This window comes from Gobio gobio, assembly GCF_949357685.1.
Source record: "Gobio gobio genome assembly, chromosome: 23".
Classification (NCBI taxonomy): Eukaryota; Metazoa; Chordata; class Actinopteri; order Cypriniformes; family Gobionidae; genus Gobio; species Gobio gobio.
The window spans coordinates 36,724,226-36,741,518 of NC_137119.1; the positions used below are offsets into that span (position 1 = coordinate 36,724,226).

Consider the following 17,293-nt stretch of genomic DNA (forward strand, 5'->3'; position numbering starts at 1 on the left):
AGCGAATAAATGTTTAATAATTTAAACAAGGATTGCAAAGGAGCTGAGGTGACATAAGGTTAAAAGACTAGTCCTGTATACATCTACTTCATCACGCTCTCAGTAACCTAATCCTTTTTCAAAAATCACGGTGTAAAGCTCTGCAACTGCACTATTTGTTTTCACTACCTTTGAGACGATGCGTGAGCTGCAGGGAAAAGAACGAACAGACACGGAATGAAAACATGTTTAAAATATCATGAGGACCTACATGCCGGGTTATGATTTAACCTTCGGAGCTGAGAAAGCAAAAACAAACCCAGACAAACTCCAATCGAATGAGAATGGGATCGTTCCGTATCACATTTTCCAAAAGGAAGAGTAGAGCTTAGGAGGGTCCTGATAGTAAAACAGCGTCATTAAATTATCCACTCTTTATTCGTCTACATCATCCATCCTTGACTTATTCCTGCAGTCTATTTGATTACCTTGAAAGCGTTAATGATTAAACAAGATTTGATGGATGCTTTTTTGCTTTCTAATTCAATTGCAGTGCAGACTTACACTAGAAGAAAACTCCTCTTGGAGCCAATTAACAGCTCAAGCACACACTCCAACAGAGCCAAAGCCCTCGGAGTGAATAATGCATTTAACCTCTTATTATGCATGTTGGTGCTGCTCAAGCCAGACCTTCAATATCGTTTTAATATTTAATCAATTTGCCCTGCTCTCTAAAGCTACATCCATGCACTCAGAGTCTGTCCTCTTCAGACAAAAAGCAGCACATTTTCCTGCGCAGACTGGGATGTGGAATGAAATTATGCATTTTACACTACTTACCTTGACCTTTGCGGAAACCACTGCCAGCTATAGTCTCTATAGCAACAGAATCTGTCTTTTTATTTCTCACAGGGGGATGGCTGCCAACTGCTTGGCTTTCAGTGCACAGCTCAGATTTGTTGCTGGACAACGGGTCCTTCCTCTTAAAACGATTAGCAATTAGCTGCCAAAAACTAGTCTCTGGTTGCAATTGTTTGTTGGGCTTGGTTAGTTTGGCAGGACGGAGAGGGACCTCCAAGACTGCTACCTTGCCACGAGTTTGGTAGTGTATGTACTGTGTGGCCCCTTGGTCCTCGTCTTGCTCACGAGCTGGCGTTAACGTCCTGCCAGTAAGGTAGGAGAACGGACGAGTGGTTTGCATAGAATTTTCCCCGATACTTGCAGTGCGTCTCCATTCAGTTCGCTCCTCCTGCTCAAGTTGAATACGATTCCGCCTCATCCTGAGACTCAAGCTCCTCCGCAGGGATCCGAATGTTGTTTTTTGTCCTTCCCCCTTGTTGGGTTCCTTTAGCCTTGTTGACGTTTGTGTCACTACGACTTCCTTTTCTGCTGCCTGTCGACTAAACCATCTCCATCGGAAACCTGGACGAGGCAAACTACCGGTGCCAGTGGAAGCGTGGCTTGCAAGCTCCTCCCGGGATCCAGTTCGCTCTTTATTGAGCTCAAGAACAGTCATGCTAACAGGCCGTGGTTTGATCTTGCTTTTAGAAGTCCGACGGATTGGTGGCTCTTCTAGTGAAAGAGGAAGTAGGCTGACAGACGGCGGCATGTCTGGTTTTAGACCGTCTATGGCACGCAGCTCGGCACGTCTTGTCCGCTGGACCACATCTGGGCAACCTTGCTTATTGGGGGTAGAGGTAGGCAGAAGAGCGTTGCTATAGCTGGTAGATGCCAACATGCAAACACTGCGGGGTCTGGTAGAGCTGTCTTGGTTGTTGGTTGTGGTTTGAAGTCTCCTTTTGTCATCTGGGAAAACAAACATGCTCACCACTCTTCTGCTGCCCAGGAGCCGAAGCCCATGTGCAGGCCTACGCAAGACCGCCACATGAGTTTCTGTTGCATTCTCCAATGATATAGCATTAAAATTAAGTTCCTTAATGGGAATGTGGCAAACATCAGACGACACGTCTTTCGTCCAAGCTTTCTCTTCCCCAGTGAAATCGAAGTCTTCCGCAGAGGCTTGTTGCACACAGCTGTCCTGGAAGAAAGAAGGTAACCGGTCCGTCCTCATTCCTAGTACTTCCCCTTTCCTCCACCCCCCGTTCCCTGTGCTCAGGTAAAGCCACCAGTTGAGCTTTCCAGCTGCACTCCTCTGCCCCAGGCTCTCTCTGCGTTCCTCCCTCTGATCCGCCTCTTGTCTTCCGCTGTCGTTGTCCTCCTCTCCCACGTTGTTCTTAACAACTCCCAGCTCAGCTTCTACCCTCCTCTCAGCCCTTCTTGAAGGTGCAAGAGTCTGCAGCTCCTCCTGGAGTCCCATTCTGGAAAACAACAACTTCGTATATAGTTTTACCAACTTGGTCTTGGCGAGGAGATGTGATCTTCCCTTTAGAAATCACATTTCATATTACGGACACACCTCCGTGAGCTTGTTCTCGGCAACTTAAGCACTCTCCCCCTAACACAGCCACACTCAGAGTCTTTCACCTCCAGGCCACATTCCAAAAGCAAGAATAATCCCTCACCTTTGACTTGTGAGAGACGGAGACAGAATTAGGGGGGGGAAAAAACTTCAAACAAGCCCCGGCATGACCTCACTGCAAATTTTACTTTGCAGGGGATTATGGAGGGGGAAAAAACACTCTATGAAAACACAAACCTGTGCGCATTGGACCGATAAATACAGCCACAGATTAAGAAGTCTTTGGTCTTCTCCTACTGTCAGAAACAGGTCTGTGCAACCCTGCTGTCAGCAGTGTAGGCAAATTCCTTAATGTTCCGGTTCTTGGCATGAGCGAGAGGGGTCTGTTTGAACTTCAAGCTGCTCCCACATGTCCCAAGGATAACAGCAAAACAAGAAGCGGAATCTTTTGTCTCCTTAAAGCAAAGGCATTGCCAAGGCACCTGTAGAGAAATCCCTGTGGGAGTTACTGCTGTGACTGAAGATTAAAACGTAGGGTGCCTGATGCTTGGGGCAGCGAGTATTTTCAGCACAGTTACCAACATTTGCACCATCCTAAAAAGCATCCAAATTAAAGGGCATTTTGTAGAGCTTCCCTTTCTTAGAGCCTCCCTCAATCATTCTCTCTCTGGTTCCCTCATTCCTACCCTCCCTTCCTAAACTGCCCTCCCTCGCAACTGCATTTCCTCATCCAAATGAACAAGGCAGAAATTGGCAAACAAAACTGGGGAGCTCGTTGCATGGGGGGAGGATGAAATGCCAAACAATTCCCCAGTTTTCTCATGCACGTCTTTGCCTATGCCGAAGTAAGGTCATGTAAAGTTTTCATACCACCTATGCAAACTCCAGGAGCATTGAATAAGCATTATGGGAAAGATAATGTGCAATAAAAATAAAATGATTTCCCAGAAGTACTAAGTGTGCATGCAAAAGCTGTCTCCACAATGAAAATACAAAAACAACAGTTTAAAGCACCTACCCCATAAACAATATTTCAGCTTTGCTATTGAGATTGCTTGCTAGGATTCTGTATAACATGAATATTGGTTCCTAACATGGTAAATCTGACTGGTCATCGGTCATACTAGTAGAAGCCATCTGGAGCAGATTTGAGACTTTGTGCTTGTAAAGAGCACCCACAAGTGGTTTCAATGAAAACTACCCCACCAGTCCAGTTATACTACACTGCCATAGAGGAAAACTACATTAGACTGATTCAGAGACTCACTTGATGACATTCCTGTGGTGCAAAGGAACTCATGATAAGTAATATTTCAGTTGGACTATGGTTATGTCGGCTGTCATTAGATGGACAAAAATAAAAATCGAATGCCTCAATTTTGTCTAAGAACTCCATATAATTACTTCATTTATGAAAATATCAGCAACAAATGTATTGAAACAGACTTCTAAAAGATGCAAAACAATACAACAACACTCTTTCCCCTCATTTTTCCCACTTTGATTATTTTCTGTCCTTCCAGTATTTATTTTTTCTCTTTCTTTCCTTCCTTCCTTCGATCCTTTCCGTATTTCTTTCTCTTGTTCTTTCCTTCTCTCACTCTTTCCGTTCTCATTTGCCAATCCTATTTCTTATTTTCCTATTTTCTTCTTTCCTCACTTCCTCTTTGAATTCTTCCCATCTTTCTCTGCTCTTCTTTATTTCCTTCCCTTCTTTCCTTATTTCTCTCCTTCCTTTATAATGTCTAATACCTTCCTTCCTTACTTCATTCCTGTCATTCTAACCAGTCTAAATGTCTAGACAATCAGTACTCTAATCCAGTTTACTCCTTTATGAACCCAGAAAGCAATTTCATTTCAGGCTCTGAGTAAACCACTTCTACCCAAAATATCCTTGAATTTGGTTACATATAGTTTTTGCCAAAATAACTTGCAAGATGTATGGTTTTCCATTATGTAAGCAACAGTCAAGAGTACAAGGTGTTTGGTCTCATTTCTTTGACATGTTCATGTTCTAAAAGACTAGTCTATTCTTGGCCTATGGTTAGACGTCTATTAAAATTTTCACTGACCAGCCCAAATTTTGCCTTGCTTTAGCCTAGACACCAGGGCTGTGTTTGGATGGCTATTAGACGTCTTTTAAACGCAAAATTGCTTGCTGAAAACTCATGTCCGACATCTTGCATGTACAAGTCTGAGAACACAACAGAAGATCCCAGACTATAAGACAAAACACAAGTCTCTTGAACATAAGCACTTTGATTTTGAGCTTCCACCCACTCTGAGTAAAATCTTTGATCGATTTCCGATTTGTATTACCTAATAATTTCAATTACATGGACATATCCGAGAACATAATTGCTTATAGTTTAACCTTAAAGCCATATTTAGCCAACAAATTGTTTCCAAATGTATGTCCTATATGCTTTTGTTAAGAACTCTCAAGCTATGCTATAGTTATTTAAAATACAACGTATCAGTCAAAAAACATCATACGTATGTCACTGATGACTCACTTTTCATTATTCACAAAAAAAGTTACACAGGTTTATCACCCGTGAAACGCCTTCATATTTACGACCTTCACCGCTGATGGACAATAATGTGAAAATTAAAAATAAACAGCAAAGAAACAAGTACAAATGTCTATAAAGTTAAATATAAATACTATTTTCCAACCAGACTAAATAGACAACATGAAGACGTGGATATTTGATATTTACAATTGCCCCTTTTCAACACCATCTAAAATAAAATACATCAGTTCTGGAAGTATTTTAAAAGCAACAGTTCAGCTATTTAATAAATCAAAAGACATTTAAAGCATTAATCAGTACCTGTGTTGATCAGATGGAAGTTAACACCTTTAGCATGAAACAGATTTTCCGCCTTTGAAGACGTATTTATTACCTGCGTCTACAGCGTAAGTGTTCGTCACCCCCGTACCCTCCACTGAGATCAAACAGTCTTCATCGCCCCACTGCGGATCGTCGTGTCTTGGCCGTCTTTTCACTCCAAAACACATCATCATGATGACTTCTCCAAACTACAGGAATATCCTTTCACCAGTGACATTATCAGGCCAAAAACAAACTAAAACCAAGTTCGGTGTCCAAATAATCTTTGATGTTCCATTTAAGACCGTTCTTCAGGCGAGACGGTGATGTTCTACTGCTTTTGACGGATTGAATAACGTCATGCTGAGTTCATGAGCTTGGCTTTGTCAAATATCAAAAATGTCTTGAGAGGGAGGAGGTGGCAGACAGGTACAGGAAGCATGTCTAACCTCTGTAATCCCTCATGAGAAGGAGGAGGGGACCATGGCCTCCCTGGCTTACCTGAACCTGAAGCAGGATTAGTCTAATCCTTAACCAATAGGAAGTCATTGGTGCATTATCTGTCCCTCCGTACCAGCACGATCACGCACACACAAATGCTATCGCTATCATTTTGGACTAAAGTACGGTCGTCCCTTTTTTAAACTAGTTCAACTCATCTTGGTATCTGTGCAATGCTCTGACGCAAGACGCCCCACTGATATTTCAAGTCCAACCACAACACTGTCTGTGATGAAACGTTCCCCTTGTCTTAAAAGTCAGATTAAACAAACATCAGATTTAAAAAGTAGTGCTATGAAATGTGTCAGAAATATGAATCCACGGATCATAGATAGGCATCAAAACTGTCCACTTCATGAACTATAACCAACATCCAACAAGTTAAACAAGTTGACTCGTTACAGAAACGCACAGGGTTGCCCAACATTTTCGGACAAAATTACACACTACGCATACATTTACAAACTATTTCCATCTAATGAAATGCATTTAATTGACGAGGTCCCATAGAAATGAGAGCGCATAAAGACCATATCGACTCAACATCTCATTACATTTTCATTAAAAACCACCGCGCCATCGGCGGTACCGTCTGCGAGGCTAAATGAATACAAATACTGATGGATGATAGAAAAAACACATTTTGCCCTTACGAGGTGGGGCGAAGACAGAGTATTAAGACATGCCTTTCATTTATACCGATTTAATTATGCAGACCATCAGAAAGTGTGTTTCCGAATGCTTTTTTTTTTTTCACCCTCAGGGCGCACCTTTATTACGACGAACCCTTTGGAAATTGGCCTGCCAGTCTAATTAAAACAGAAAAACTGATTACGGTAGGACAATTAGGCCTCTCTTGTCTTTTATTTTAAACACTTTTAATAGAGCAAGAAAGTGACGCAAGAAGCATGCCAATCCCTCTTGTCTTTTTTACAAAGATATTGCTTCAGGATATTTAGTACAGAATTCAGTGAGTGAACATCTTCGGATCTGGAATTGGTTTTAACTTGATCATTCAGTGACACTGAGGAACGTCGATTAAAAGGAACATTGTTATTACTTCCAAATTGTCTAGCATCTTTAATTTGCACGCAGCTGGGTGATATAGTCAATATTCACAAGATTTACAAGTTCAATTCATATCTGTGAATCATTTCTAAGGTGTCGATTTAAATAAATCAGTCCAATTTTACTCTGAATTAATCTTTTCTTTTCATACACTGCTGCTCAAAAGTGTTTGAGACTTTTAATGTTTTTAGAAGACGTCTCTTCTGCTCACCAAGGCTGCATTTATTTGATTAAAAATACAAAAAAAACAGCACTATTGAGAAATGTTATTAAAATGTAAAATAACTATTTTCAATGTTAATATATTTTAAAATGTAATTTATTCCTGTGATGCAAAGCTGTATTTTCAGCATCATTACTCCAGTCTTCAGTGCCACATGATCCTCCTTGTTTGGTCTGGATCTACGGACTTTTCAGTTTGGTCCGAATCAAAATTACAGGTGTGAAACCTCCCCCGGACCACGGTCCGCACCAAACAGACGAAATTTGGTCAGACGAAATGAGGTAGTCTCAGTCCGGATCAAACTGAACAAAGGTTCGATTCGTTTCTAGTGTGAAAGCTTGGTTCGGACTTTCAGACCATTCCGGTTAATGTTTAAATATTATAATGTTATTTTTAAATTTCATCTAGGCTATATTGATTATGAAAAGTGAAAAGATGCGCAATATGTCAGAAGACAGAAGGTCAGAAATTATTTTGACCACTTCATTAAGTTTTGTTTTGTAGAAAGCCTTTATTTAAAGTGAATTTCGTTTTGTATGAATTGATTAAATTAATTTTAATCAATGTTTCATCAGCCAATTGCCTGGATTTAATAAATCAGAAGCAAATAGGCTATAGCAGACAATAATCGTGACATGGAGGCGCCGGATCGATTGCTCTTGAACATGTCTCAAATAAAATGAAACTCAGCAGCTACTTGCCTCACAGACATTAGAAATATGTATATAGAAAGCTTGAAATGTCCACTTTTAAACCAAACAATTTAAAGAAATAGTCAAGCAATGTGCACTGTTCACTAGTGGCAATGATATGCGTCTGTTCATTCATTTTTGTCAAATACGCTGATGTCAGACGCACGTGTGTTTACAAACCAATCAATGTCAAGATGCAGCCCACATAGATGATGATGACGAGAGGACGCAAGTGTGTCATGTAGAGTTCTTTAGTGTGCTCGCATAATTGCAATGCGAAACCAAACCAAAACTGACCAAATGTATCAAAACGTGAATTTTGTTTCGGACCTTGGTGTGGACTTTCAGGTGATGCTCAAGAAACATTTATGATTATTATCAATATTGAAAACAGTTGTGTAAAACACTTTTTTCAGGATTCTTTGATGAATAGAAAGTTCAAAAGAACAGTATTTATTTTGAATAGGATCTTTTGAAACATTATAAATGTCTTTACTGTCACTTTCGATAAATTTAATTTCATTAAATTTAATTAACGTCCTTGCTGAATAAATGTATTAATTTCTTTAAGTTCATTCCCCCCAAAAATGGATAAAAATTCATTCTTACTGACCCAACACTTTTGACCGGTGGTACAATGTTGCAAAAGCTTTACATTTCAGATAAATACTGCTCTTTTGAACATTGAAATGTTCTAAAAACATAAAAAATCTTACCAATCATAAACTTTTGAACGGCAGCGTACATTAAATGCTTTCATAAAAATACAAGGCTGTATTTATTTGATTAAAAAAAATAATAATATTGAGAAATGTTTTTTTTTTAAAGACTGTCAAAAAAAAACAGCATTTTTTTTTAACTGCTTATTATTTTTAAATGTTCTTTCTGAATTTAAGTATTAAAGTCTGACCTCAAACTTTTGAACAGTAGTGTAAATACTGAATTTTGATATATTGTACAAATGAAAATGATTAAATAATAGTCAAAAATCATTAGTAAAGGTCTGTTTTAGTTCTTACAGGCATGTTTAACCTACTTCTGATGAAAAGAAAACACTTCTAAAAATATCTAAAGTATGAAAAATATTTGAACTACATAACCCACATCAATTACCATGTCAGCGTCTACAATTTGTTACACTTTTGTTTTAACCTGTAAGCTTTTGCATACGTCTGTGGGACCTAAAACAATTCAACATAAGCTTTGAGCACATATGAAGCTGATAGATTCTAAATCAGATTCTAATCATACACAAGTTATGTCCATAAGCATAAAAACACCAGTAGGGGGCAGTACGTCTTCTCTCACAGCGGACCACTGAACCTATTAGTTTGGTTCATAAATCAAGTCTAGCATCATTAAATCTTGATTTTGCCTGTATCAACAATAATATGTGTGCTTTCACATAGCTGTCATTATATTTCACCCAATTATACACTACTGATTTTGAATACTGACATTGTTGCTTGACATGCAACAACAAATCGTTCCCTAATTATGAGAAATTACAAAATAAGCTTTGTGTGCAACTTTAGGAAGGAAACACACTTCCATCATCTGCAGATTCGGCTCCTGAGCTCATTACTAATGAAAATTAGGTTACACAAGGTTATGTAATTTTCCGAGCTGCACTGCAGTCCAGGTCAAAAGCTGGGAGTCCCTGTGAGAAGAACGTGATCATGTGGAAGAACACACGGCAGGTGTGGAGCGCTATGGTGCAGTACAGTCATGTTACATAAGATAAGATGCTCCCCGAGGGGCAGGAGCAAAGAACAAATCAAAGAATGTGTGCAGCATCCGCCGGGATGCAGATAGACAATTAATGCAGACTTAACTTTAATGAGGGTTCGTAATGAGTTGTGAACGCCTTTATACTCAAATAAAGTAAAGCCACAATGCTTTCAAATGAACAACAGAATTGTAGCGCTATAAAAATACACCATAAATGCTCTGCTTTCTAATTATGCATATGTTTTGGTTTGGTTTACCGTGATGCATAAATCAACATGAAAGCAAAATTGCGCTTTCTAAAAGGGATAGTTCACCCAAAAATGAAAATTCTGTCATCATTTACTCACCGCTCAAGTTGTTCCAAACCTGTATGAATTTCTTTCTTCTGCTGAACACAAAAAAAGATATTTTGAAGAATGTTGGTAGCTAAACAGTTGATGGATGCCATTATAGTATGGGGAGAAAAATATCGATATAGTCAAATGGCCCAACTTTCATTTGAATTTTTGGGCGAACTATCCCTTTAATACTTGTTACTGGACAATTGATCAGCGTTATTTTAAATAATTTAATAAATATTTAAATAAAAAAGGTACAACTATATGGTAACAGGTCAAATGTTGCCACAAAATAGTGCCAAACTGATAGAAAAATGTAACTATAAAAACCACAACAACAACAACAATAATTCCAGGGTCATTATTAACCAAAACTAAAACTATTAAAAATGTTTTTGTTAATTGAAATAAAGCTGAAATAATAGAAAATAAAATATGAAATACAAAATATAAAATAATTATAAAATTAAATATTAAATTAAATTAAATTAAAATTTTAATTTCATTTAATTAAAAATGTAACACAAATTTGAAATGTTGCTTTGGCAACCAACTGAAATATAATAAGTTTAAGCTGCGTTACTAAAATAACTCAAACTGAAATGAAAATAAAATAAAGCTAAAAAGAAATATAGCAAAACGCTTATAAAAAAAATGACAAAAGCAATCATTAAAACTTAAACTAAAATTAAAATGAGAGCTGAAAATATACAAATAAAAGCTATTTCAAAATAATAAATATCATAATACTATACAAATAATATTACAATAATGCTCTTCACAATCCAATCAGTTCTTGTTGGATAAAAAGTCCCGCCTTAAACTTTGGTTATCACTTACTGTATAATATCACTTACAGTTGTCGTAATGACAAATATGGAAGTGTGTATTTTCTGTAACAGTTGTGCCAAACACAAACATTTCCAAACTATTTCTCAGAAAACTCCTTCAGCCCATTCCGCCCCTGCATCTTCCATTGTTCAAAAAAACAGAAAGTCCCGCCCACAAATCCACCTCATTGGTTGATCCAGAAGTTAACAACACGCCAGACAGAGCACAAACAAAGCTTCAAGAAATCAACGTGGCTTACTTATAGTTTTCGTCAGCACTAAACTGGGATAAAAGCGAGTATTTCAACATCAAAAAATGGCACACTTGACAGTAGCTTCCTGAAAAAGTGAGCAAATCCGCTTTCCCGGTCACTTCCTGGTCTGAATTACGTCCTCCTGGCAGGGGCCCGGCAGCAGACGCATCATTCTGATGTGTCCTGGGTTCAGACGCCAGATTTAGCCCCACTACTGTCAGCCTGCTATTTGGGCCACACTGATGACTAGGTGTTGAACGGGTGACTAAAGTGCTGGAAATGATGTTAATGGAATGGAATGACTCAGCGGAGGAGTGATCTCGCACACACACACAAATGCAACAACGTCACGTTGCGAGAACCTTCCTCCTCATCGGTATTGAGAGGCCACATTAAGCCCGGTTTCACTATGATCTCTATACTAGGGTAGTAAACCTGTTTGAAACTCTTTTTGTAATTGATTGGGTGACATTAATGCCACAGACATGAAGCACTTCAGCTTTAAGTGAGTTTGTATTAAAGGGTGCATAACACACACAGTTTCTGCCAACTTCATGTTAAGTACCTATAGAGTAGCACTGCATCCTTCATATCTCTGAAGAGTCTTTAGTTTTATCATATTTATAAAAGACAGATGCGCAGTACCGATTCTTTCTGGAAACAGCCGAACTCAAGCTCTTCAGTGGGCCTGAGTGGGCAGAGCTAAAGAGTCACGAACGCACACACATACACACACAATATCATGGCATTATCCCTGGATAACTTTCGATTCACTAAATATTCATGTTGTTGACATTATATGCACTTACGCTAGCCTGGATGCCAGCCGAACTTAGCCACGCCCACATCATTTGAGTTCGGGAATTTCGGTCTGGACTTGATCCGTTGTGGAGCAACTATGCTCGAACAGAAGCCGTTCGGACCAATCAAATTGTCAGGGCGGGCTTTAGACGATGATGGACAGAAGATCAACAGTGACGTCACCAAAGAGCGCTTGGGTTGAATTTGTTCTCACCATAAACGGAGAACTTGTTCGTATATGCATTCACCTTTACTATTTCTCTCAAAAATTATGATCGTGTTGTTAAGTACTCCGTTTATCTTTAAATTATCTTTTACAACACTGCTAAAGATCGTTTACACTCTTCTTCTTCTTCTACTTCTCCCAGCGTGCGTGCAGACAGGGTTGCCAAGTTTTCACAACAAAACCCGCCCAATTGCTACTCAAAACTATCCCTAAACAAGCACAATAGCTTTCCGGAGGGGGTTCTCCAGGAATTAAAATGGCGTTTGGGGGATAAGTTATGTTTTTTTGGCAGGGTTGACTGGGTTCCTGGGTCTAAATATCACATAATTGGGGTCACTTCAACCCGCGGACATGGAAAAAAAGGCAACACTGTGTGCAGTTGAGTTCTGCTGACATTTGACAACTAACGTTATGCGTTGCTCCGCTGCTCTGATTGGTTGTAGGTCTATCCAATTGAGGTCTTTCCTGGTTCGGTTGAAACACGCCCCATAATCACAGCCCAACGGAGCAGTATCAGACTCATATTCTGACTAGAATTGAGTATGACAACATCAGGCTACACTTAAGCGCCAATTGCCAACAAAACACAGACATTTGATGAGTTTGGTGAGTTTCACTCACCGCCTGCGGTTTCGACTCATGACCGGGAACAAACAAACACACTTGCAGAACTCTGTTGCTGCTCCGGAAAAACAAACGGCATCCACTGAACCCGCAAAGCTGTAATATGTAACATTTTTGAAGTAAAATATCCAAAAACCACAAGGCCAGTGTTATATATTTTGTTCAGTTGAGTACTTACAATATCCCAAATGTTTCCAACTTTTTGTAAATCGTGAGAAATTGCTATTTTAACCAATGAACCAGGACGTGTGAAGGAGTCGCCTGTCGATGCCGTCATATCTGCGTTCCCCTCGGTTTCCGGTTTTATTTTGCAGAAACGCTTTACTCTCACTGCAGTGTGAACAAGTGTCATAGCAGCCGCCAAGCGAACACACAGAGTAACGTCATAACATCATTTTCAACACACTCAGATGTGTCTAATATGATAAACAGAGCTGCGTTACCTCATACTCATGACCGGAAAAGCGGATGTGGTGCCGGCGATTGTGTCATAATAAAAGTCCCGCTGCTTGCGAGGCGTGTGTTGCGTTCATCTCATTAACAATCTCTCCAGCGGCCTTGCTCAGCTCCACAACACTCGCTCCTGCTCTGCTTCATACTACAGTAACGTTAATAATCACATCCATGAACATGATTTCTGCCCGAGTCCTATTCCGATTCTTTTCCACCGGCTGAGGTGAAGACCACATGTCCCAAGAGTCTGTGCTCAAACGTGGCGTCATCAAACTACGCCTTTGTTTTAAATAGGCGAACTTTAGCGGATGGTAAAGTTACATAGTGCAGCTTTAACGCTGGGTTATCTTTCCCTCACAACCAGAAACACACTTCTTTAGTGATGTTGTTGATTTTGTGGTCTAAAAACAAAATGACAGCGCTGCCGACGGCTCCCGTAACCCGAAACTGACATTTTGGTCATGTTTAGCATGAGAATCAACTCTTTAACACTGTAAATAAGTCAGAATGAATGAAATAGCATTAGACCCCTTAGATAAAGACGCCTCCTCAAATGCATCTTGTGTGATATCAATGAATAAAACTGACAAAGGCAAGTTATGACTAAAAGCAATACGGGTGTCACAATGTGATTAATTAGTCATTAAATATTACTAATATTACAGAGCTACTGAATGAACAGCAGGGCTGTTGAAGGTAGCATTTATTGAATTAGCTAGTTAATGCTAGTTTCCACTACTAAAAATAAAAAGTTGATCATTTTAAGTTAAATATATGTATTACTCAATGATTTGAAGTTAAGAGCAATTGAAATGTCCAAGTACAAAATAAAAATCTGCAAGTTCTGCTAACTTAAACTTTCAATTTCTCAACTTTTTATGTAAAAAAAAAAAAAAAAAAAAATCGATGTAACGATTTCCTCAATTTTTTGAAAGGTACAAAATCTAAATTGTGATTTTAACATAAAAGTACCATATATCAACATAACATATGGAAAACCACTGAGTTTGATTCTGCCATGGTAATAATACCATAGTATTTTTGAAGTACCTTACAGTACCATTCAAGTAGCATTTTATATGATGATAATAATCAGACAGTATAATCATATTCATGTATCACGGTTCTTGAATGGTACTGTAAGGTACTTCAAAGAATAATATGGCATATTACTCTATTATTCTTTGTAGAATATGGAGTATGAGTAGTGTTATATTTTGATGGTAATCCCACAGGTTTTTTAAACTTTTTTCTAAGCATAGTTTTGCCAGGATAGTTTGACTGTTTTGTGCACTTATAAGGGTTAAAACGACACTACACAAGCATCCCAGCTGAACTCTTCCTTCAGGTCATAACTGCTCCTCCTTGCCTCAATCACCATGACAACATGCATCAAAATGGCCAGCCGTTTCCTGGGGACCAAAAAGAGAGCGTACCGGAATTTTAAGGACTTCCATTCAGCTACTTCAATGAACAAGAACTAGTCAAATCTTCATAGGTAACAAGGGCAACAACCTTTAGCATGAGAAGAATGATGACATCACATTTAGTTAAGCCACTAACAAAGTGGCCAAAGTTAGGTGAAGATCATTTCTCCTCTCCTCAACCGAACACAAACTCATATTTTGTTGGAGAAATGTACAACCCTCCCCTTCAGCAGAGACACTGATGGGGAGTGGACAGTATTGTGATTGACAGCTGCACGGGCCAATCACATCAACGACTGCCAAAATCAAAGGCTATGGACAAGTTAGCACAAAGAATAGGTAAAAAATTGTTGCCTCAAAATGTAACAAAATACTTCACTACTGTAATCTATCTGTCCATCCGTCCGTCCATCCATTTATGCATCCATCTATCTATGTATATATCTATTTATGCATCCATCTACCCATGCATCCATTTACCTATCCATCCATCTATCTATCCTTCCATCTACCTATGCATCCATCTACCCATGCATCCATCTATCTATCTATGTATATATCTATTTATGCATCCATCTACCCATGCATCCATTTACCTATCCATCCATCTATCTATCCTTCCATCTACCTATGCATCCATCTACCCATGCATCCATCTATCTATCTATGTATATATCTATTTATGCATCCATCTACCCATGCATCCATTTACCTATCCATCCATCTATCTATCCTTCCATCTACCTATGCATCCATCTACCCATGCATCCATCTATCTATGTATATATCTATTTATGCATCCATCTACCCATGCATCCATCTACCTATGCATCCATCTATCTATCCTTCCATCTACCTATGCATCCATCTATCTATCCTTCCATCTACCTATGCATCCATCTACCCATGCATCCATCTATCTATCTATGTATATATCTATTTATGCATCCATCTACCCATGCATCCATTTACCTATCCATCCATCTATCTATCCTTCCATCTACCTATGCATCCATCTACCCATGCATCCATCTATCTATGTATATATCTATTTATGCATCCATCTACCCATGCATCCATCTACCTATGCATCCATCTATCTATCCTTCCATCTACCTATGCATCCATCTATCTATCCTTCCATCTACCCATGCATCTATCTACCTATGCATCCATCTATCTATCCATCCATCTACCTATGCATCCATCTATCTATGTATACATCTAGTTATGCATCCATCTACCTATGCATCCATCTACTTATGCATCCATCTACCTATGTATATATCTATTTATGCATCCATTTACCTATGCATCCATCTATCTATCCATCCATCTACCTATGCATCCATCTATCTATGTATACATCTAGTTATGCATCCATCTACCTATGCATCCATCTACTTATGCATCCATCTACCTATGTATATATCTATTTATGCATCCATTTACCTATGCATCCATCTACCTATGTATATATCTATTTTATGCATCCATCTACCTATGCATTCATCTACCCATGCATCCATCTACCTATGTATACATCTATTTATGCATCCATCTACCTATGTATATATCTATTTATGCATCCATCTACCTATGCATCCATCTTCCCATGCATCTATCTACCTATGCATCCATCTATCTATCCATCCATCTACCTATGCATCCATCTATCTATCCATCCATCTCCCTATGCATCCATCTACTTATGTATCCATCTACCCATGCATCCATCTACCTATGTATACATCTATTTATGCATCCATTTACCTATGCATCCATCTACCTATGTTTAAATCTATTTTTTGCATCCATCTACCTATGCATTCATCTACCCATGCATCCATCTACCTATGCATCCATCTACCCATGCATCCATCTACCTATGTATACATCTACCTATGCATCCATCTACCTATGCATCCATCTACCTATGTATAAATCTATTTATGCATTAATCTACCTATATATATGTCTATTTATGCATTAATCTACCTATGTATATATCTATTTATGCATCCATCTACCTATGCATCCATCTACCCAAGCATCTATCTACCTATGCATCCATCTACCTATGTATACATCTATTTATGTACCCATCTACCTATGCATCATCTATTAATGTATCCATCTACCTAAACATCCATCTACCCATGCATCCATCTACCTATGCATCATCTATCTATGTATATATCTATTTATGCATCCATCTACCTATGTATATATCTATGTATGCATCCATCTACCTATGTATACATCTATTTATGCACCCATCTACCCATGCATCTATCTACCTATGCATCCATCTACCTATGTATACATCTATTTATGCATCCATCTACCCATGCATCTATCTACCTATGCATCCATCTACCTATGTATACATCTATTTATGCATCCATCTACCTATGTATACATCTATTTATGCATCCATCTACCAATGTATACATCTATTTATGTACCCATCTACCTATGCATCCATCTACCTATGTATACATCTATTTATGCATCCATCTACCTATGCATCCATCTACCCATAAATCTATCTACCTATGCATCCACCTACCTATGTATATATCTATTTATGCATCCATCTCCCTATGCATCGATCTACCTATGCATCCATCTACCCAAGCATCCATCTACCTATGTATACATCTATTTATGTACCCATCTACCTATGCATTCATCTACACATGCATTCATCTACCTATGCATCCATCTATCTATGTATATATCTATTTATGCATCCATCTACCTATGCATCCATAAATCTATGTATATATCTATTTATGCATCCATCTACACATGCATCCATCTACCTATGCATCCATCTATCTATGTATATATCTATTTATGCATCCATCTACCTATGCATCCATAA

General features: G+C 38.7%; 1 protein-coding gene across 3 annotated transcripts in view; it reads right to left on the reverse strand.

Moving 5' to 3' along the window:
• Positions 1 to 17,293, reverse strand: part of agap3 (ArfGAP with GTPase domain, ankyrin repeat and PH domain 3) — a gene marked incomplete at its 5' end in the record, with an annotated part of 270,237 nt that overhangs the window by 131,438 nt on the left and 121,506 nt on the right. The window contains one exon of one of the 3 annotated variants that reach the window (XM_079806209.1): positions 5,309 to 5,706. The exons of 1 other annotated variant lie outside the window; for it this stretch is intronic. In XM_079806209.1, coding sequence (XP_079662335.1) covers positions 5,309 to 5,429 — 121 coding nt within the window. Of the gene's footprint in view, positions 1 to 819; positions 2,297 to 5,308; positions 5,707 to 17,293 lie in introns of those variants that run through there. One more of the 3 variants, XM_079806207.1, reaches the window with a different exon arrangement.